The following is a 23,912-nucleotide window of genomic DNA, read 5'->3' as shown; positions in this document are numbered from 1 at the left end:
CATGCGACGGCCGGGCCTCCGACAACATCTGCCAGCTGAAGGCGGTGAGCCGCAAGGCGCTGCAGCACGGCCTGCCCGCCGTCGCCCAGGTCCAGAAGGGAGCCTGTGAATCGGGTAGGAGCATGGTGGGGCAGAGGGCGGTGGGTGGGCAGCGCAGGGGCGCGCCGGCTTCCAGCAAAAGGAAAAATCATGGTTTTCAGTGACCTGGGAAGACTGCGTGGTTGCAGAGAGTCTAAGAGTCTGCAAGGACAAGGTATCTTGCCCAGCTGCCAGTGGTCTCTGTGGCGTGGGGTGTTGAGGTCCTTTTGAATGGCAAAAAAACTTCCTCCTTGGTCATCAGTGAGGGCTGGAGGCATCAGGCTGTGGTTTGGGAAGTTTCCCCTCCGTAGCGTGGCCGGGGACACCTCGGCATTGCGCATGTCGCTGCTGTAGCGCTCCCGTGAGCAGGAGGGGAATGCACCTGACGGCAGGGAAGCGAGCTCGGTGTGGGGCTGTCAGGGCAGGGCAGCAGTGACCTCAGCCATCACCCCTTCACTAGCTTGCTCTCGTCCTGTCAGTGCCGCGCTCGGTTCGTGATGTGGGCACTCACCGCTGAAGAGCTTGGGTGGCCCTGCCCGTGCAGGCTGCTCTCTAGATCCATTGCATCAGGACCTGCACAAGCAGAGCAGGGACCTGGGAATGCTTCTGCTTCCCTGGTGGTGTATGGAAGGTTAATTGGATCCACCTGACAGGCATCTCTGGGCAGAAGATATATCTTGAAGCTATGCAGTTCAAACAGGGCATAAAAAAGAACAACCTAGTATAGTATATACAGCACCTAAAACACAGTATTTTGCCTGCTTTGTTTTCAAAAGAAGTTCTGTAGAGTGGGAAAGTGGGAAAAACTGCCTGCAAGGCTGCTTTACAGTTTAAAATATTGACACAGGGTATCAAATGGTCTTCCTTTTGCAATAACAGCTGCACAGATACTGTGATATGCTGTAGTAGCTTCAGGCTTGATGGTGTAACTTCAGAAAGTTCAGTAAGCATTTAAGTTGGTAATTTATTTCTTTTTTTAAGATGGGACACTTTATGGAAGTATTAGTACTGCTGATATCTGTACTTGCTGACACGTTTCTTAGGGGTTTGCTTCTGCTACCTTTCTCATAGTGTTCTTGGGAAAAAAAGGCACATACATAATGAAGTTTTAAATAATGCATTATGTTCCATTATGCCATGGGAAGCACTATCCATCCTGTTTATCCATAGATAGAAACTTCCCAAAATTAATGGGGAGGTGTGGGAGGATGAGAGGAGCAGTCAGAGGGAAAAGGAATACTTTGTAGTTTTTCTGTGAATGGGAACCTTTCATGTATCATTCTCTTTAAGAGAAGGTAAACTCTGGTGCAGAGAGAGAGACAGTCAAGTGGTGTTTCAGGAGTTCTTTTCGGAGTATCTCCTCAGAGCCAAGAATTGCTCCAGATGCCAGCCTGGAGCTGCAATGATCAGTCTGTCCGGTATTTTGTAGTTATAAATTGCCATTTGCCTGTTCATTTTCACATCAGCATCCATTAGTATTCCTGATACTTGGTGGGAACAGATCCATGTGAAATAATCAGAATGTTTAACCAAAATAAGGGAGCTAGCCTCCATCTATAAGGGCTTACTGAGTGCTTGGGGTTTGGTATATATGACATTTTCTCTAAGGAATCCTTCTGAATCTACTGTTAATAGGCTTAGGAATTTGCACATGTGAAGTAGAGGTGACTATTCAAATGTTTGCTTTATTTTGGCTTTATTTTTTTGTCCCAGAAAACCTCAGCTTAGATGAAGCATCTGGTTCTCTGTTAAGTTTTAATTTTTTTTTATTCAATTCTACAGCTGCACAAACTGAACCTCAAAGAAACCAAGTGTCTTGCCCAAGGTCAGAGTGAGTTGGTGGTTAAACCAGAAATAGAACTCAATTATGGTATTTTATTTTTTTTTAACAATAACATGCAGTGGCTGTAATGAGAGGGTTTAGAATAAAGTCAACAGTTTAAAATTACTGTCAAGTTTTTCTTTTCCCTGTTCTTGAAAGAAATCTTGCCTCAGCTGACTCAGAGTTTGAAGGGCTAAGCTAGTTAGGAAGTTAATCCAGTTTTATTTAACCATACATATATGAAAAATATTTTAGATAACAGTAGCTTTACTTATTGTGACTTAGGCCATTTTCAGAACATGCAATGACCCTGAGGAGCAGCTTTTGAAATGTCTAGTCCTGTCCATTTCCAGTTGCTTATGTTGATGCTAAGCTAGATTCTGGCTGTGATAAACTAAGGCAGGCTGAGAAGACTTAGCTGTGGCTTCCTAGTGACAAGTCTAGTAAAAGACAGTAAAAGATGCAGAAAGGAAGGGAGGAAAGTTGCCCAGGATGACAGAGTGGTAATTCCAAACCTAACAGAATTTAAAATATTTTATTCCTTGTTGAAAGCCTGGATTATTTTGAGTAACACCTTGCCAAGCAAGTTGTAGGTAGTACTCTAAAGGGGGTGTGTACTGCATGGAGATACAGTAGCTCTATCATTGATGTCCTTCAATATGTCTGTGCCCTGAAAATTATTACTCATACAGTCAGCTTGTATGGTAAATACACTGCAAGGTATGGGCTGGAAATACAAACTCCAGTCACATTCCTTTACTGATTGTTTTTCTTACGTCTGAGTTTGTTTTGAGTTCCTTTTGAACTCAAACAGTTTGAGGTGAGGATGAATATTGTTGAGTGTTTGGTAAATACTCAGAGAATAGTATTGCACTGGTTTGAACAGGATGGCTGACAGGAAGGAGATGTTCTCATTGTATCTCCTTCTGAGGGTCACTTGGGAAGGAGGAATATCTAGCATCTGAAGCCAGCAAGGCAGTGAGGTGTCTGTGCTGGAAGGCTTGTGTCGCTCTGTCTCCGTCTGGCCGCTGTGATTGCTGCACTGCACACAAAAGCCACTTTGCTGTTGGTTCACCAAATTGTTTTCATCTGCACACAGCAGACTTCCATTGTATAAACAAGTTGCCTGAACCATAATGTGGCACTAAACTCACCAAGGCTATATGGTCAGTGCACAGCTATGCAACTTGATCTTAATGCTGAAGTCATCAGAAAAGCTGCCCATGAACCTATGTTTCCAGCAGATATTTCTGTTTTTGAAGCAGAGACATTATAATCTTTTATTTGTCTTTCATTTCTTTCCATGAAAGCACAGTAGGGACAGTGTTTATCCCTGGTGATCTGATCTGCCAGGTTGCAGTCCTCCCTTAGACATAATAATTTTCCTGAACATGGATCTTTTCTGAACCTGGTTTTAAGACAGAAGGGGGGAACCTCCTTACAAGAAAGTGTTTCCCAGGTTTACAGATTCTGAATGAGTATAAAATTGTGGATTTTAATACAATGTATTGTCTTTAAGATAAAGTATTGAATGTGAGTTGGTCTAACACTACATGCAGTAAGCTGGCAGATATTCAGACACTTTTAGTATTCTGCAAATGTAAATGGGTCTAGCTTTATTGACTTCAGTGGGATTATGATTATTTATTTCTGCTCATATTTATTTCTGCTCATATTTTATCAGTTTTCTGTGTACTGGGTTGACTGCAAATTAGTTGGAGTTGCTCCTGATTCACAGCAGTGTTAATGAGATTGGAGTGGATCTACTGGCTCTGCAAAAAAGTAAATAAAACACTATTAAATGAACTCGTAGCCTGGAGCGAACACTACTATGCAAGAAAAGTCTTAAGCTGTTAATAAAGATACTTCCACCTGGCACTTAGCTTTAGCCATGTAAATACAATGTAGTAGGAGCCCATAGAACTGGAAACATAAGATCAAATGTTACAAAACAGATTTGAACATCTTTAACTCCAGTTTATGCACTTACATCCAAGTTTCTACTTTAAGTGTTCTATGAGAGGAGCTGGAGAGCTTCTGAATATCTAATAACTTACTTGAAGTGACAGGATGAAAATCTGGTTCATTTGTGACTATGGATCAGATTGGGAAAAGTTAGTTCTTTTGAGCAAGAAATGTGTGAACAACTGAAGACTCATCTAGCATACATTTCATTTCAAGTACAACCTGATTGCAGCACTTTTAATATTTTGGTTATACAACAGATAGTTAATTGGATTAAATCATGGCTCTTTTCCAAGATAACTTAGATTTGGATAGTGTGAGATGATACTGAACATGCATTAATGCCATGGAAAATAATGGATGTTATTGAGACATTTTTGAAGTTTCTACTTTAAGTGTTCTATGAGAGGAGCTGGAGAGCTTCTGAATATCTAATAACTTACTTGAAGTGACAGGATGAAAATCTGGTTCATTTGTGACTATGGATCAGATTGGGAAAAGTTAGTTCTTTTGAGCAAGAAATGTGTGAACAACTGAAGACTCATCTAGCATACATTTCATTTCAAGTACAACCTGATTGCAGCACTTTTGATATTTTGGTTATACAACAGATAGTTAATTGGATTAAATCATGGCTCTTTTCCAAGATAACTTAGATTTGGATAGTGTGAGCATGCATTAATGCCATGGAAAATAATGGATGTTATTGAGACATTTTTGAAAAAATACTTGGCAAATCTCAATAGGTCAAAATACAAAGTTGCTGTCAACTCAGAGCTTATACATTCACAGACCAGCAGAGGTCTGAGAGCTTTGTGAAACTCTGCAAGACAGCAAGAATATCTTGGGTACAAGGGGGGGAAATCAAGACAGAAAAATACATGTGTTTAATTTTATGTTTTAGTGAGAATAGGAGCAGCAGCTAATGTCTAGCAACTAATGCAAATTACAGCATAGACTGAAGGTCTGACACTAAGCCCTGATTCTACTGCTACAGTTAAAACACTTGTTTTCTGGGTGACCTTACACAACTTACATAGTATTAGATGTTGCTTCCTTTTTCAGTTTCTCAGGCTGGAATTCCTCCCTCTTAAAGTATAGTGATAACTTTTGATTAAAACAATTTTCAGAAAATTATTCAAAAGAGATCAGTTTCTGTGAAGACATCGCAACTTCCTAAATCTGTTTTCACCAGTATTTAGTCCCCAGCAGACACTAGTAAGAACTGCTCATTTCTAATCAGACTAGTAGATCTTCAGCTACACCTTTTTTACAAAACTTGTATGTCTGTTATTCTTGATCCTCCTTTGTTTCAAATTTGCCCTTCATATTTGAATCCATCTTCAGGTTTGAGTATTCTTGTCTTCTCATCCCAGCAGAGAGGTTCTAGACTTCTGCTCAGACTCAGAAATACTTCACTATGATATGGAAACAAGACAAGATTTGCCTCAGTCTCCTCTCTCTATTGCTGCATTTTATTTTCTTTGACTCTTGCTGTTTTTACATTCATCCACTACCTCTTTAAGAGCTTTTTCTCTCTACCTACCCCAAATCATACTAGGAAAGCCACTGCTCATGATGTTTCCTTGGTGGCTAGTCAGGAGTGGTGCAGAACTGAGTTCTTCAACAAGCATCCTCCTTTCCTTTTGGCCATGTGTAATGCTGGGACAATTTGACATGGGCTGAACAGTTCAGCACTCAGCAGATTCAAAGGGATTTAGTTGCCCTGATTCACATAGAGCTATGCTGACTTACACCAACTGAAAGCCTGCATTCATCATGCCTTTTTCCTCCAATTCTATTCTAATTCACCAGCTGAGGGTCTAGCCAACTGTCTTTCATACGTATGTAGTAATTTCTATTAAGAAAAATGTGATGATAATGTGATTTCACATCAGTGAACACCACTGTGTGTGCAAGCATTCAAAGTCATGTAGTAGACTTCAAAGGATGTATTGCATTGTCAGGCAAGCTGCTTGTGAACTGAAGGTAAGATAAATCTTCAGTGGCCCAGCCACAAAAAGAAGTGACAGTATATTGTGCTTACGTTTGACTGTAATTCCTGTTTGCAGTGTCTCATAAACTAAGTACTAGAACAAACATATTCAGTTGCTTAGAGGGATTTTTCAGAGTGCATGGGAATGTACATAAAAATAATAGACAAAATCATCTAGTCCTGCCAAGTTTTTCCTTCTGTTTATACCGCATCATATAAATTTAGCTTGTTAAATGTAAGCATGATTTCTTTCCCCTCAGAAGTAAATACCATATCCAGTAACAGGAAAAAGAACTCATGGAGAAATGCCTAATTGTCTTGGTTTGGTCTCTTCAGTGCTTTCTTCGTTGGTACCAGTGTTGGGTTCCTTCTCTATGTTACTCTCTTTGTTTCAGGTCTTCTGGATACTGTTGTAATATAAGGCCTTTTTACTTTCTGATTTTGTAGGTCCCTTAACACTTCATTGTGAAAGCTTTCTGAGAGACTATAGAAACTATAACAACTAGTTCTCTATCACCCACTACCTTATGAATTCATTCAAATAATAGAATGAAACAGTGAGACATCTTTTTTTTGTAAATAGGTTAGGATAGGTTAGGCCCCGTTGTACTTTAATATTTATATTCAACCCAAGTAATTTACAAGTTAAAAGGTTTAATGGTCAGTAAACACCTGTAGATAGGGATTGGTGAAAATTATGTCTGAATTAATAACTACACAGAATACCAAAATGTGTGAGAACATTCTTAAATGTCTGCCTTCTTTCTTTTTCCTTTTTTTTTGTGATGCCTCCTACCTACTTTCCCTTTAAATACTTGAGTGAAGAGCAGCTGATGAAAGAAAGGTACACACTTTCAAAAGACAGAATCTATATCTGGACTCACTACATGTGATATAGAAATGGGCAAATCTAGAACCCTTAAAATCTGGTGTTGACTTTGTTTGCAAGATCTTCTGTGGAGTAAGTTCATATTTCAGCATGAGTTGAACTCAGAGCAAATCAGTATGGTGCAAAGCATCACTTCTGGAGAGTTGATATTGTTTAGAAATTAGAACTTACAAGCCTCTCTCTCCTGACTAAATGGCAGAAAATAATTGTATTTCCTGGGATGAACAGTGTTCTGCTGCCTCAGATTTGAAAAAAGCCAAAAATGTTATTGCTGTATCTGATTACAGGCTGTGAACATGGAAGATTGCTATTGGAGTGTGGCGATACCTTCCCTTACATATGTTTGCTATACATGGTAACATGTCCCCATGTATTAGGGATTGCAGATAAGAATGACATTCTACCACAAGTAGTATTATTACTTTGTGATGTTGCAATATTATAAGGCAGGATGTTGTGGACTTTTTTCCCTCTCTTCAAAGATTTTTCTTCATGCTACAGAAGGATATTCAGTATTTACAAATGCTGTGTATAGTGCTGTTTAATGTAGTACCACTCTGGCTTTTATCAGAGTGCTTAGTGTTTAGTAAGCTATTGTTATGCCATAGGCTTCTGACAGCTTAAAAGTGAGTTTGCAAAATTTCTTAGGTGCAAAGGCTCTAATTTACACCAGGTTTCAACATGTAGTTCCCAAATGCTGCAGCTGCGTTTACTCAGCACTTGTTAGACCACTTCTAGAATACTGCATCTGGTTTTGGACCCCTCAATACTAGCAAAGTATTGACAAACTGAAGTGAGTTCAGGAGAGGGTCATGAGGGTGCTTCAGGGGACTGGATATATCTTCCGGGAGAAGCTGAGAGGACTGGGCTTGTTCAGCTTGGAGAAGAGACACCTAACAGATCCCTCCTGTGTCCATGAGGAAGCTGTCAGGAAGATGGGACTGAGCTCTTTACAGTGGTGCATGGTGGGAGCATAGGAGACAAAGGGCATGAGTCAAAACAGGAGTCTCAATAAGAGAGGTTCAGACTAGATATAAAAAAAAGTCTTTTACCTCATGGAGGACAGTGAAGCAGTGGGAAAAGTCATCCAGAGAGTTTCTCCATCTTTAGATGTTTGCAAGTCCAGCTGGACAGAACCTTTGAGCAACCTAGTCTGTCCTTGTAGCCAACCCAGCTTTGAGCACAAGGTTGAACTAGAGACCTTCTGGGGTCCCTTCCAACCTGACTTATCTATGACCCTATATGTTTTGGATAATAAATAGTAGTTGTCTCAGGAAAAATACTAGAGACAAGGCTTGTAGACTTACAAGAAAGTACAAGAAATTATAGTTGAGTGATGCTCATGTGTACGTTTCTTAGAATCACGCAAAATGGTGGGTAAGTTTTGAACAACCTTAATGAGTGTGATTCCTTTTCCAATACCTGTTTGGAAGCTATCCCAGTAGGAGAAATAGACCAAAGCCTATTTATCTCACCTACTTGGTCAAAAAGTGTATTGTCTTATTAACATATCCAATTCTTTCTGCTAGTATAGGTCACCTACAGTCCAGCAGCCCAAGATACAAATTCAACTTCATAGCAGATGTGGTGGAAAAGATTGCACCTGCAGTTGTCCACATTGAACTTTTCCTCAGGTAACACTTTCAATTCTATGTGTTTTAATTGTATTGTTTAAGAAAATTCTACAAAGTTTTTCCATTGTAGTAACTTTCATTCTGAATTCTTGAAGTTCACAAAGTACTCTGAAGCACTACAGCACACTCTCCACATCTGGAGAACTAGCCATCTGCATATTTAGTTCCTGTTTAGATCTATTTTATTTGGCTTACAGTGTTCATAGTACTTCACAATTCTTACTATCTGCCATAAAATAAGTCTGTCTCATCTTTGGAGGTCTCTTCAGCCACCACTAAAATATGTTGCTTATTGGATTATGTTTGTTATCTCAGTTTAAAATAAAACAAGTCTAGAAGGTAACCTGGAAAAATATAGCTCCTTATTGTTTATTACCCTTTCAGTGAGAAGTGATTTTATTTTGGCATGGAGAACATTAAGAGGCAGCATATTGGCCAGATGTAACCTATCTAAACACAGAAATTATTTCTGATTGGAAAAAATGTAGGACATTTGCTGACCAAACCATACCAATATTTAATGTACTGAAGCTGGAGCTGAGGCAGGAAATTAATTAACGTTGAATGCTCAAAACAATCTGGGAGGCAGGTTCATCATTAAGTGCTCAAACCAACCTGCTGTCAAAATAAATTACTGCAAATACAGTCTGTACTCCATTACCTGAATACCGTTCTGCTTGGAGCACTCTAATTTTGCATAGCCTCGAGAATTTATTGGATAACATTTTATAGGCTTTTTTAATATGAAAGATTGAGATAATCAGGTTTTCTGAGACATAGCTTCATGCACAGGGTGATTGGTCTTTTGAGAGAATATTACAGTTGAAGATGTTGAAGAACTTTGCATATGATTGTTTGCTCTTTCCCTGTAAGTAAATGTTTTTCCAGCAGCCTGCTGGGTGCTAACTGTGATGCTGCCTTCTGCCTGGGATTGGCTCCAATTCTTTACTGCTAAATAGCCTGGAACTTTGAAACAATTTCCTAATAAGGACCACATCTTTAAGGAAAGAAGAATTTGTGGACCTTTTCTCATCTTCTACTGACCAGGCACTTTCTGTTCCCCTAACAAATCTAAGGTCATTACAGCAATTGTTCATAGAGAAAAGTCATAATACTTTAAACTGTTTATAAAGTCTTTTAACTGTCTATATTGCAGCAAATGTTGTTTCCCACAAAGTTTTACCCATTGTTAGGGTTTTTTATTTATTTTCTTTCACATTCCCAGTCCTTTCAGTTTCCAGACATGGTTTTTCCTGCCAGCCTACACTTGGGCTGCATGAGATGTCACTTCTTCCTGTACTCCCCTGTACAGCTGCAAGTTTCCTTCTTTTACCCGTTTTCCTATTAGAGGGTCAGTCCATTTTTCTGCTTTATTTCCTGGCTTTTTTCTTCCTGTGTAGAAGCAGCAACCAGTGGGATCAGATGAGCTCCTCCTTCATCCCTTTTTGTCACCTAGCCTCTTTGCAAGAAAGCCTATAAAGATAGAATTTGAAACCCAAGGGAAAGGATGCTGTGGGTTGTCTGAAAGCCTCCATTCCCATCTCCCTGGCTGACTGAAAGCAGTCACAGTTTTCAGAAAATTAACCCTTCTTTGTAATTTTTTAAAAATTTGTTGTTTTGTGTTTTTTTTTTTGTCAGGGTTGTAACATTGGTCACCAAATGCTTTGTTATTTCTCAGGGTGAAAGGCAGTACATGATTTCTAATGTAATTTTCTCTAAATTATGCTTCCCTTATGAGTTATAGTTACTACTTTTTGTACAGGCACCCTCTCTTTGGTCGAAATGTTCCACTTTCCAGTGGATCTGGATTTATTATGTCTGATTCTGGTTTAATTGTGACCAATGCCCATGTGGTGTCAAGCACCAATGCTGTATCAGGGAGACAACAGTTGAAAGTGCAGCTACAGAATGGAGATACCTATGAAGCAACCATCAGAGACATTGACAAGAAATCTGACATTGCAACAATAAAGATTCACCCTAAGGTGAGTGGCGTAAAAGGTGGAGGGATTAATTTGGGAACTATGTTTAGTTTAGCAAAGAGTGGTTGGCTGGAATATATGTTTAGGGATGGAAATTTATCTGGGGAAAACAATGTAATGAACAAACTACTTCTGTGGGCCTGGAATTTTTACGTATCTTAGAATTAAATTACTTTGTCTTCTCTGCTAGCAACTGCTAAAAAAGATGGGGAAACACTGTAGCTCAGTTAATGTGGCCAGATTCTGCTGTCTTTACCTAAAGACTGAGGCTATTTGGTTGATCCTTCTAGCTTTGTGCCAATACACGGACTGCAAGTTGGTACATAGTGCAGGGTGAGTGGAAAGCTGGTCAATAGCTGGTTTGTGAGGTATTTTGAGGAGGGGGAAAGAACAGTCTGCTGGAAAACAGAGTCACAGAATTTTTTGAGTTGGAAGGGACCTTAAATAAATATACGGGGAAATCTGTTTAGAATCTTGCTGGCTTTTTTTTTCCGGATGAAATTGAAAGGTGATGCTACTAGCAGTCTGTTTCTGAAGAAGCATTAAAGCAGCAACACTGCAGTGTGCTAATTCTACCTGGTGTAAGTTTTCAGTATATGATAGTGCTCCTTCACTAATGTAATGTGGAGTCTGTGTTCCCAACTTCTTGCTAGTTTTTGACCTTTCCAATCAGGTTTTTTTTGGGATATACATTCATGCTTATTTCTTGCTGTTTCTGTTTGTTTAAGAAAAAGCTACCAGTGTTGTTACTGGGACACTCTGCTGATCTGAGGCCAGGAGAATTCGTGGTGGCAATTGGAAGTCCCTTTGCCTTGCAGAACACTGTGACAACAGGTATTGTCAGCACTGCTCAGAGAGATGGCAAAGAACTTGGCCTGCGGGACTCGGATATGGATTATGTTCAAACAGATGCTATTATCAATGTAAGTACTAGGTATGTGGTGAGCTAAGCTTCACAGCCATGGGACCATGAAACCCCCACCTATTCAGCAGGGAAGTGTGTGCTCTGAAAGATGAATCTACTTAATTGAAGCAGCTTTGTTTAAAATCGATGATGGGCTCTTCTTTTTATAAAAGACTATGAAGTGTCTGTAAGTTGTGTTCAGGCATTAGTGTTGTGAAAGGTATGTTAAATGAAACTGCCCTCTTTGAGGCTGGCTGTGAAGATATTGCATAGGACAGACCCTTATTCTATTGATCCTGTGCAGTAGCACAGAGTTGCATAGACCAGCAGTAAATGAGCACCTTTTTCTCTCTGCTGCTTCAGCTGATCTGTCGAAGAAAGATGTACAATAGAGACAAGGTTTCTTTCATCTCCATGTATTAGAAGCAGATGGAGTAGTCAAGTTGATAGTATCTGCTTCAATTTATAGACAGGACACCTAGTAACAACTCATAAGTTGGGGTTTTTGCTGTTCTTGTTTTCCACTTGCACATCACATGCTTCAAGTAAGAATCTAGATGTAAAATAACAAAGTTTGAGACAGTTTGGAGTTAAGGGTCCTAGCACTGAATGTAGTATAGAAATACATGAAAATAATATATCCCTTCAGCTTGGAGGGATCCCAGCATCTTAAGTAAAGTCTTTGCATGTGTATAAAACTTTTAATGATTCTAAAAAGAGCACTGCATATGTATCTGAGGTAGATAATGGCCTGAAATTTTGAAGCTTAAATCTGTTACACATTGAAAGGAAAATATTTTCAACATTTATTTGCTGGACCTCAATATCAAATTTGACATAACAAGTCATAACACAGTTTTTTACACACACAAAACGCTTCACAAATATCATCACAGACTTGATGAGATAAATGGTATGGAAAAAAAGAGGGTAATTACTTCTTGAGCTGTGATATAAAAGCGAGCTTTTTTAAAAAAGCTCCTGTATGATCCAGGATCTGAAACTCAATACATTTAACTGGAATTACTTTTTTCAGTTGTGAAAGGAGAGTAGGGAAAAGCTATGCAGAATGGATTACTCAGGAGCACACATTCAATTGGTGGCAGAGACAGAACATGGGATCCTTGACTTCAGGACTATATGCTTTCCCCAAGATCAGACTGCTTCCTTGTATATATTTAGGCATTCACTGCCCTCAATAGCTAATGAGCAAGTTTAGGCAAGTGTGACAGATAATGTTAGACCAAATGGAATAGCGACAGTAGAGGAGGTAAGGAACATGACAATGTATTTTAATTACTTTGCCATCTGAGACAAAAAAAATGAGGATAATCCCTGGCATAGGGATGCTTTGTGCTTAGCTAATGCACTAGTTTTCTCCTGAGAATGGGAGGAGTTTGAGATCTGGTCTATTCAGAGCATTCCTGTGGCTCAGCCAAGACTTTCCTTCAGGAATGTGCATGCAGCTGCCTTCTGAGAAATGCTAGAACAGCAGGAACATGGGGCAGGAGAAAACAGGCCCATACGTTCCTAAATGGAGTTATACTGCATGTGCCAGAATTCTTTTATTATCCCATCCTTCAAGCAGAAGACAAGTGAATAGAACATAATATGCTGCAGAAAGGTGAAAAATCATTATATTGGTTCCTTTGTGTCAGTCCAACACAAAAATCAAGTGGGTAGCCTCTGACCACTGAAAAGATACAGTGTAAGAAACTGGTATCTTTGTTGACTCCAATTTGAAGCTGTTTTAAAAACTTCAGTGTCTGTTTCATTCTTCTGTGAATCTATAAGGTTTCCCAATGCTATCAAACTGTAAACAGTTTATATGGCTCATGCTGCTGTCATGCATCACTTCACTTTTGTTTGTTTTGAGTGGTAAGTTGCTGCTCTTGGCTGTTCAGTAGACCTACTTGAAAACTCTGGCCTCAATCAAAAACAAACTTATTGAGCCAACATGAAGATGGACACAGAACTTCAACTCCCATTTCCTGTAGTCCTGATGCATGCTTCCTTTGAAGGCCATTAGGTATTAGGCAATTTCAGATTGCTCAGAGCTGCTATATGCCTGCCCTAGAAAGGACTGCATGTCTGTTTTTATTAAATTAGTCCTTACATAACACCTACCTCATAGCAATCTGCAGTGATTAAAGACATAAAGCACTGTGTTTTCTGCAGAAGAGTAAAAGACTGACAGATTTACAAGCCAAACTGATGAATAAACTACATAAGAACTGTGCATACACCTCACTGAAATGCAACTTTAAATATAAATTAATTATTTCAAAACCTTGTTCTGACAACTTTTAGAAGCACCAAAATACTTGTTTTAATTATCTAATGATTCTTCTTAAACTTAGGGTCTAACTATTTGGAGCGGTAAGGTGCTTCTCCTAACTTGAGGCCTGTTTCTGGAAAGAAAAAAAAAATCTAAGAGATGTGAACAGGTAGGATAAGACCTACCTGTAAACTTCTGTGGTACTTCAGTCCTGCCTAAGAAATGACCTGCTCTCTTTCATTTGCTTACCGACAATCTACTGCTTGAAATGAAAACTGCATTTTCTACAGTGAAACATCATTTTATTATTTCCTTATGTCATTTTTACAGTATGGCAACTCTGGAGGACCTCTAGTTAATCTGGTAAGTCCATGTGATTTGGTTTTAGCTTTGTTTTATTTCAAGAACTAGCTTGAAACAAGTGGGAGAACAACTTTTTTCAAAGATTCATAGGTCATACCAGCTTTCAGTCATTCTAGGTAATGGCAGGCAGATAGCCTGAATCTAAGGCAAACTGAAAATTAGGTCCCCATTCATACACCATTGAAAACATTTCCCCATAGAACAAAAGAAAGGTTACACAGCAACAAGAAGAATGGGATCTGGTAGGAGCAGTTACGCTCGTTCACTCTATGAAGCCTGGGACACATGGCAAAGATGGGACCTGGTTAATCTGCACAGCTGATTTCAGAATGGATTACTTTGAACCAGCACTGATTTTGCAGGCTGGTGAATTGTGCTTGTAGTGGTAGTAGTGACTCACTGGCTGCTCAGTGGAGAGTATCTTGCCAAGTGGTGGCATGAACCTTGAATGAACAAACTGTACTGTAAGCAATTTGGCCATCAGAGTTAAATGTGAAAGGGATTGTGAATCAGAGCCCAGATCCTCCCTTACAAGTCATGTTTATTTCCAGAGTGATTACAACACTCTAAAATGTCTCAAGCCAGTTTTTAACATGAAACGCTAGCAGTGAGCTGAGGCCTGTCAACTTAGAAGCAAATTAATTGGGTGCTGTCTCTCAACAGGATGGTGAAGTTATTGGGATTAACACCTTGAAGGTCACAGCTGGAATTTCTTTTGCTATTCCTTCAGACCGCATCACTCAGTTTCTCACCGAGTCGCATGACAAGCAGAGTAAAGGTAAGGCAAGAAACAGAGACATCTTCCAGTTATTTTCGTGATACTTTTGACACTTGAAGTGCCAAAAGACATGGCTCTGGATTCCTATTACTGGAAGGAGCAGCATTATTTTACAGTATATAACACAATATACTTGGAGATAGAAGACAACTTCACAGAAGTGGGAGAGAGGTTTTATTACTGCAACCTCTAAAGAACAGACAGGGTCAGTATAAATCTGGGAAAATGGGCCTGTGAGGACACAGATGAGTCTGTACAGTCTCAAATGCTCTTGAGAACAGCTGGTGACTTGTTCAAGGACTCTCATCCTCCCCTTTTGTATACTGTCCAAGCAGAAAGGAAATTAAGGTGTACTGTGGAGAATAAGGTAAAAACTTTTAAAAACACTTGTCCACTGATAGTGCACACTACCATTCTATCAGTGGATTATCTTTATTTTGCCATGATCAGGTATGTCAGGGCTCTATAATTGGATACTGTGACTCTCAGATGCCAGTGGAAGAAGATCTGTGTGCTAATTACAGAAGAAATACACGGGGAAGGGTGGGAGAGGCAAGAGAAAAAAGAAGCTTCTGCCTGTGATAAGAGTAGTGTTTCCCAAGGGTCAGTACTGGGACTGGTGCTATTTAACATCTTCATTGGCGACATGGACAGTGGCAGTGACAGCACCCTCAGCAAGTTTGCTGATGACAAAGGGTGTGGTGAGGTTGACACGCTGGAGGGAAGGGATGCCATCCAGAGAGACCTTGACAGGCTTGAGTGGTGGGCTCCTGTAAACTGCATGAAGTTCCACAAGGCCAAGTGCAAGGTTCTGCACCTGGGTCAGGGCAATTCCAAGCACAAATATAGCCTGGGGGGAGAATGGATCAAAAACAGGTCAGAGGAGAAGGGCTTGTAAGTGATGGTGGATGAGAAGCTCAAAATGAGCCAGCAATGTGTGCTTGCAGCCCAGAAAGTCAAGTGTTCTGGGCTGCATCAAAAGAAGCATGGCCAGCAGGGCCTTTAACAAGCTGTCGTGTGACCACACCTGGAGTACTGTGTCCAGTTCTGGAGCTCTCAACGTAAGAAGGACATGGAGCTCCTGAAGAAAGTCCAGAGAAGGTTCACTAAGGGGATCCAAGGGCTGGAGTACCTCTCCTACAACGGCAGGCTGAGAAAGTTGGGGCTGTTCAGCCTGGAGATGAGAAGGCTCTTGGGAGACCTTATAGTGGCCTTCCAGTGCTTGAAGGGGCTACAGGGAAGTTGGGGAGGGACTGTTTACAAGGGCTTGTAGTGAGAGGAAAAGAGGTAATAGATCAAAACTGAAAGAGGGGAGATTTAGGTTAGACATTAGGAGGAAGTTCTTTGGTGTGAGGGTGGTGAGACACTGAAACAGGTTGCCCAGGGAAGTTGTGGAAGCTCCATCCCTGGAAGTATTCAAGTTCAGGTTTGATGTGGTCCTGAGCAACCTGATTTAGTGGGAGGTGTCCCTGCCCTTGCGGGGTAGTTGGGACTAGATAATCTTTAAGGTCCCTTTCAACCCAACCCATTCTCTGATTCTGTGAAATGTACCAGCAGCTGACAACTGCAGTACTTGACTCTTTTTATGTCCCTGCCTCATATCTGGCACCCTGTACAAAGTGTCATTCTACATGCTAGGCAGCCAAAGCTAATCTAGTAATGGTTCATCCAGGCCAAGCCTTCCTTTCTCTTTTGCTTGCCAGTTTATCTGTCCGCACCCTGCTCATCTTGTATCATGACTGTTGGCTGCTTCTTCTCTTGAATCTTGATAATAATCTTGTCTTCTGAGTTCATCCAGTTGCTGATGCCAGGGTTCTCTCCCTACACCATTGTCCTTTCAATATTCTCTCAGATACTGTTACTACAGAGACTTCTCTCAGTCAGAGGTTTTAAAGCTATGCATCTGGTCTCATATTTGAGACCATCACAATTCTGATGGTTCCCCTCATCTGTGTTTTGCTGGATTCCCCAGATTATTTTCTCTTGTTGATTTTGGGGAAGGGAGGTTAATGGAAAAAGCTGTTCTGATTGTTCTGAAAAGTACATTTCAAAGTAGCTGACATAATTTTGTTTCAGACAGCAAGTAAAAAACCCCTATTTATTCACTCACATTGTTAAATGTTTGTTGACTGCTGAGAGAAGCAGATCTATCATTGGTGATGACACCCTTCAGAACCAAACTGCTCATCTCAAAACAGGGGGGAGGGATGGCTAACCCTGTAGGTGTGGCTCCAGAGGCATCAACCCAAGCCTTGTGCTGAAATTCTGCCATTTGCCAGGGGGTTCCTGGTAACTGGGGCTGGAAAGTCTGTGAAGGCTAGAGGTGCCACCACTGAAATCAGCCACCTTGCTCTGTCAGGCACCTTTGCCTCCAGTGAATGATGAACCTAGCTCAGCTAGAGGAGGCCTAGAGATAGCTTTGCCTATAGAACCCTAAGGAGAAAAGAAAAAGAAAGATTTGAGTTTATCTTTTGATTGTAACATACTGTCTGGTTTTTAAAAAAATAATTTTTATTATCCCCTAATCAAAAGAAAAGGATTTACACTTACATCAGTGTGACTGTCATTGCTTGGCACACCCTGGCCACAGACAGTTTTTAATTTCTTTTTTTGCTTGTCTGAAGTACCTCTTGTAGTGTTGCTGCAGGGTGAAGTGTTTTAAAGCCCTTGATGCATAGAGCAAGAGAATGTCTAGGATGTATTTTCACCGTATTTGAGACTTAGTTTGCATTTTTTAGGCCTTTAGTAATAGTTTTCAGGTTTGTTGCACAGACATTATTTCTTGACATAAGCAATTTATGTAAGCTGAATTTTTGGGATGTTTTAATTATGTTTTCTTTTGCTCCAGTTATGTTTCAGTAGTTTCAGTGGGATCCACCCTTATGGTACAATTAGGTCATAAAAATAAACTTAAGGGTATTACCATTTTGCTGTAAAAATCATATTGCCTGAAGAGGATAAAATTCCCTTAGGAAACTGCACTTCCCAGATTTACTCTGGCATAAAGAAGATACTCAAATATTGTTTAATGAGCTTGACCTTAGTCTTTTAAACTTAGTCAGTTGACCAGACAACTACCAGTTTGATATAGAAGGCATGTATTTTTGAAGTCCTATCCATTGTATATAATTGTAAATTATGATCTACTGAAGTACAAGAGGGAATGGGGGAGAAAAAGGAGAGGATGGCATTTGAATTAATTATTTGCTTTGATTATTATTATCTAAACATTCTATATTGCCTAATGCATGAGTAATAATAATAACTAATGTATTTTTAACCAAATATTTACCACACTCTGCATAAAGATAATTATCTGTTGAATGTCCTGAGAAGCTTTGCTAATTTTGGGTTTATCACTAATAATATTAACCTCCTTTTATAGCTAGGAATTCCCAAACTGGTGCATGAAGTTAAGTGTCTCATTCTACATCTCAGTATTAACCATCTGTGTATTCTGTCTTTACCTCTGGAAGTCATGTATATGCTTAAGCATTGACTGATTTATTTATTTTTTTTACATCAGTGTCTTTTGTTAGTATCCTATAGGAATTTCTCTGTTGCAGTCTTTGACATTGGTTTCTGGCTCAGACTTGAGCAGAACAGTAAACTAGAAAATGTTCCAATGTGGATCCTCTAGAATGGAAGACAGAAATTAATGATTTGACAAAATATTAAGAAGAAACTCCAGCCTTCGAGGCGATCTAAGTGCAAGAGGAGTGAGCAGAGAAGTTTTGCCTGCCATGTGAATAGAAAGTGCAGAATTTGTTTCTTCGCTTGGAGATCTTGGCGATATCCTGGCCCCACTGAAATTAACTGTATTGGAATACTAATGTGCCAGAGTTACTCATGTCCATAAGAATCTGAGTACCTGACCCCTTAATTTGCTTTTAAATTAGCAATAACCAGCAGCAAATGTGGTTAATGCAGACAGTAAGTAAACTGTCACCAGAGAGTCTGTCATTTGTGTCTCATGAAGACAACTTCATTGTTTAACTATCCACATTACAAGGACAGGGGGATTATTTTCAGGTGGGACAGTTATCAAGTTTGGATATTTTTAAAAAGTGGAAACTTAAATTTATGCCATGTAGACTAAAGAAGGACTATGAGAGCACTAGTTCCTGGCCATGCCCAAAGCTTTTGATGTGTTAATTTTGAGTAATTGGACTTCTTCTGATTTTGATCTCACTTTAAAATACACAAGAACAAGAACATTTCAGAGAAAAGCAGACGTAAGTTGTTCAAAGTGTAGTAAATCCAGTCTAGTAGTTGATGTTTTCACTGACACTAATGGGAATATTGGACATTTGTAAGGTTCAGGAGTAATTCCTTTACTTGGGGCTATTTTTCTTGGAAAGAATAAGAGTTCAAGGATGCTCTGTACATATCCTTTTCAAACTCCTCACATGAGAACATGGAGAAGCTCCAGTACTTATGCTGGAGCAAGTACGGGGAAATATTTCTCACACCGGATATAAGTAACTACCAAAGCACTCACTTCAGGAAGTCATCAGGCTGCATTTTTTTCATCAGACAGCTGTGCAACATCATGACTGCTAAAAGTCAACTACAGAAATACACTGCTGTTCCTAAAGGAGTGAATTTTCACCACTTAAAATTCGGTGGTGTCCTGGCTAAAGTCTATAGTTTTTTTAAAACTTGCTTTTTATTCTTTGGGGTAGAAATAACAAGCTATTTGCATTAGAATTGACGTAAGTCTTTTGCTTGTCCTTTCTCCAAAAGGTGGGAATTTTAATTTCTTTAAATCCCGTTTCTACATTTTAATGAGAACACCATATGATTAAGTTGTCTTGACCAGTTTCAGACGAAATGGTGGTTAAGAAATTTTCCATTTACTGAAGTCATGTGATACTAGATCACAGAATTTTTCTGAATTTCCTGAAGGAAAACTTTTATGGAGTGTAAATGACCTTCTCACTTTCAGAGGGAGGGATTGTCCTTCTGTACACCAAGGCTAACCAAAATATAAACTGAACTCAGCATAGATGTGTATGAATTCTGTTTATAGTTTTGTTAGCAGCTGATATGTCCTGTTTTAGTTGCCAGGTATTTTGGGCCATCAATGTAGTAATGTTTGTCAGTGTTTGCCTAAAATTTCTAAACATGCTTTATGTTACTTTCAGATGGGAAGAAACGTTACATTGGCATCAGAATGCTGACAATAACACCTGCGTGAGTATCTTTCTGATAAGTAAGATCTGTATGATCTTACATACAAACATGACCCCTAAGTGTGGTCAATAGTGGTTCAGAACTTCATCGTTCAGCTTTCATTACAAATCTCCAAAGAATTCAGAAGTGTGTGTTAGCTTCTATATAGTCTGCACACATTTTAATAGTATTGGTGAAATACATGTTCTGAGACCTGGAAAATTACTGTCAGTCGTTCTCTAAATATGGATAGCAATGGAAGCCCTGTTGATAGCTGAGGGAAATTAGGAAGAGCCTGAATATTGGTTTTGGCTCTTGAAAAGGTTGTCTGGAGTTACACCAGGTTTTAGGTGACATTTAAACAAGCTGCTGCTTTCAGGTGACCATGAGTGCTGATGACAGATTAGCTGCCCAAGGACTTGGCAGTAGTTCTGTCCCTGCCAGTGGAGGCCGTATAATGTGAGATTTGGTGCCCAACTGTTAACTGGAAATAAAGTAGTTCCTGAAGCACAGAACTAAAGCTTCATGCCTCGATGTTAACAAAGCCAGAATATGGACACCCTCCTCCAGTTCCTTACTGTTTTTTCTCTCTCACATTGCTTAGTGTCTTGCTGTTACCCAGATACATGCTGGGATAACAAACGATGGCTCTTACTTCTGTGTTCTTTCCCAGCATTAGGCACATTTCCAATATGGCAGTACTAAAAAATTAAGACTATTTCCAGCTGCGGTTGTAGTAAAACCATCTTTGTTTATTGAGTTACACTCCTGCAATCCTCTCCAAAGGGTGAGATCCTCAGCTGTATGTTAATGCCAGTATAATGGCATTAACAGCACTGAGCCACCACCACTGGAGAGAAACTCAGAATGTTTCTGTGCGTAATTGTGACGTGAACACAATGTGAGATTTTACTGCTTTTGGGGTGTCTAATGAAGCAGTGTGAGATGTCTCCAGGCCTCTTTTCAAGAAAGGTCTACTTCCCTCTAGTCATTTCATTGTTAGCTTCCACAGTACGAAATCAAATGAAGTCAAGCCGTGTGAAGTCCCTTTGGCTTGCTTTCCATCTGAGGCTTCCCAGGTTTCCATGGGAGACAACAGAGTAATCCATCATTAGTTTAAAACCCTTACTTTCTAAAGATGGTTTTTAACCCACACTGTACACAGGCCTGAAATGATGTAATCTCAGAAATGAGAGGATGTTTTTAGAATCTCTATTTTGCAGCTGGTTCCTGTTGTCTTTATTTAGAAAGAGATGCACAAATAATTCCTCAAAACTTGAGGAATGGGAAATTTCCATGTAAACTCTCACAGTTCTGATCTATCTGATGACTGGAGTTATCAAAAGCTATATTGTTCTAGGTAAAGACAAATTAAGAATGACTCAAAAAATGAAAAAAGTAAAATTGTCAGCAAATTTCTGCCCCACCACCAGGATTAATTCTTAGGCTAGGAATGTCTTTTGTCCCTGTACAGCACCTAGGACAGAGAGTGCTATTGTCCCTGTGCTCTTCAACAGTGCCCTCTGTGCTGCTTCTGCAAACAAATATCAGAAGTCAGGTTCTTTCAGATGTATCATTAAATATAGCATGCTTTGCACAGGTAGGTAGCTTTGACTCTATTAAAATTTATGTTACTCGTTTATTCCAAACTCAGATTCCCTACGTTCTCATCACAAGAACAAGGGGCAAATGATTAACTGTGAAGTTATTAATTTTCAGTTTAAAAAAAAATAGAATAAATACATTTTTAATGCTGCTTTTGTAATGTAATCCATGCTATATAATTTTGTTCTACTTTTAGCTTGGTGGAAGAATTGAAACATAATAACGCAGATTTTCCTGATGTCAGAAGTGGAATTTATGTACATGAAGTTGTTCCAAACTCACCTTCTCATAGGTATGTAAAACACATTATTTTCTTCACCATAATATATCTCCACATAGATGCTAGTAGGAAATATTTATGTTTATGTTCAAGTGCTTTCTCAGACCATTCTTGATTTTTTTTTTTTATTTAAACAATTACAAATTGTGGGTTAAGGTTTTATTTTTAAAGTTAATATATCTACTCACATCTACAAAAGTGAAATATTTTAATATCTGAACTTTAAAAATTACATTAGGAAACTCTAACAGCATGTAAATTTAATTAATGTCATTAATTTAATGATGACAAAGAACCATATTTTTTTTATAAGTATGTTGAATATGAACAAATAGAAACCTGGATTGAGTTTAAACAAGAAACAGGATAGCATTCACGTGAGACACTGTCAGAGCTGTTACCTGAGACAATGCTTTATCTTAGAGGAAAAGACTATTTTATAGAAAAGTTGGAAAATAAATAAGATACTTCTAAAAATTATTAGGAATTATTAAGGGCAATAAAAGTAGCTATTCTGAATTACACTGCTTTGTGTAGTTACGTTACACTTGACTTTGCTTTTCATGAAATTATGAGAGTGGTTTAATTCCCAATGCTTGAAATACATACTGAGGAGAGAAAAGCAAATGCATGACTTCTCTGTTTCTGCTTTGCTGTATTTCTGTGGAAGACAAAGGGAAAGCTAGGCCACTTTAACTCTTGTTGTGTTTTTGCTGAATGAAATGAATACTGAATGAAATTGAGTTCTTGATTCTATGAAATAGTATTAGTCTGATTTTGCATTTAGTGAGTACTACAGGTTGGGATTTTTTGCAGTCAGAAGGGTGGAATTTCCTTTCCTCTGCATAGAATGTATACTTACTGCCTTCTTCTTCTTTGCAGAGGAGGGATCCAAGATGGAGATATCATTGTTAAAGTCAATGGACGTCCTTTGCTGACTTCCAGTGACCTGCAGGAGGCCGTGATGAATGAATCACCTCTGCTACTTGAAGTTCGAAGAGGAAATGATGATTTATTATTTAACATTGAGCCTGAAGTTGTCATGTAAATAGAATTGAGGAAGCTCTCACCATAATTACACTCACTTACTCTGGAACACTAGATACCTCCTTTACAGCTACAGTAATTATACTTCCTGTTGACTAATGACAAGGTGGACTAACTTAATTGCCTGAGCCATTTCTGTACATAGTAGCTAGAATGAATTCAATTATGCCATTTAGAGAAGATGTAACTTTCAAACAGATTTAAGAACCACGTTCTGGGGAGAAGGAGGAGGAAAATAAATTTTGGGTAGCTGGTAAAAAATGGGGTCCACTTCCAATTTCTGCAGGTTCAGGGCAGATACAGTTCTGCATTTTGAAAGGCCAAAATGCTACTGGAAGTGAGGTAGCATGCTGAAAGGGGAACCTGTTCTTAAACTACAGTCACGGCTGCAGCAGAACCTAGCTATTGCAATGCACAACTGAGCGTTGTTGGGTTTTTTTATGTAACCTTTTCAATGTGAAACTAGTATTGGCAAAGCTTGTAGTTGTTCTTAGTGCTCCTATGCTACATGTCAGTGCAGGTAGATTAAATCTGTAAATATGGAAAGGAACACAAATGGTATCAGGCTATAGAGTGTTACACCTAGGTCATGCAATTTTGGAATATAGTAAATGATTCTTATAGAATTAATGCCTTATATGTAAATCAAAACGATGTGCTGAACAAAGTTAAGTTTGATAAAGTGCACAATTTTTTAAGAATTTCATACAAATTAGTTTTGCATTTTACTGATAAGCTTTGCTGTAAAATTGTTATACTACTTTTGGCTTGTACTTTGTATGTTTCTACTGTAAGGAGATTAAAGTTTACACAAATAATGTTTTGGTGTAAACCTCTTCTTCAACAAGAGTATCTTTCCTCCCTCTTTTGTCAGAATGGAATATGATCTCCCAAGATAAAATTTTCTTACATAAAATTGGGCCCTGATGTTACAAAAATCCTTTGCAGCCCTATGGTATAATTATTCCATGCCTATTTAGACTATATTTAGAAATGTTTTGCACACAACTGATTTATTTACACTGTTTCTTTTTCATACTTATGAATTATGCTTTGATGTAATTTAGAGAGTATTTAGTTGGGATCCTGTTGTCCTCAGTTCTGCCTGTATGTGAC

At 39.1% G+C, this 23,912-nt stretch overlaps 1 protein-coding gene across 1 annotated transcript; it reads left to right on the top strand.

Moving 5' to 3' along the window:
- Nucleotides 1-9: 9 nt before the first annotated feature.
- Nucleotides 10-23,623, top strand: HTRA3 (HtrA serine peptidase 3). The gene is made up of 9 exons (XM_010000276.1): nucleotides 10-114; nucleotides 8,285-8,384; nucleotides 10,147-10,369; nucleotides 11,095-11,289; nucleotides 13,879-13,911; nucleotides 14,575-14,689; nucleotides 19,837-19,885; nucleotides 21,666-21,761; nucleotides 22,632-23,623. Exons 3-9 carry the CDS (start codon nucleotides 10,199-10,201, stop codon nucleotides 22,795-22,797), a joined length of 825 nt encoding a protein of 274 aa, XP_009998578.1. The 5' UTR covers nucleotides 10-114; nucleotides 8,285-8,384; nucleotides 10,147-10,198; the 3' UTR covers nucleotides 22,798-23,623.
- The last annotated feature ends 289 nt before the right edge of the window (nucleotides 23,624-23,912 follow it).

The sequence above is a fragment of the Chaetura pelagica genome, unplaced genomic scaffold (genome assembly GCF_000747805.2).
Source record: "Chaetura pelagica isolate M959 unplaced genomic scaffold, ChaPel_1.0 scaffold116, whole genome shotgun sequence".
NCBI lineage: Eukaryota > Metazoa > Chordata > Aves > Apodiformes > Apodidae > Chaetura > Chaetura pelagica.
The sequence above is the reverse complement of the archived record's forward strand: the minus strand, read 5'-3'. Positions and strand labels throughout refer to the sequence as shown.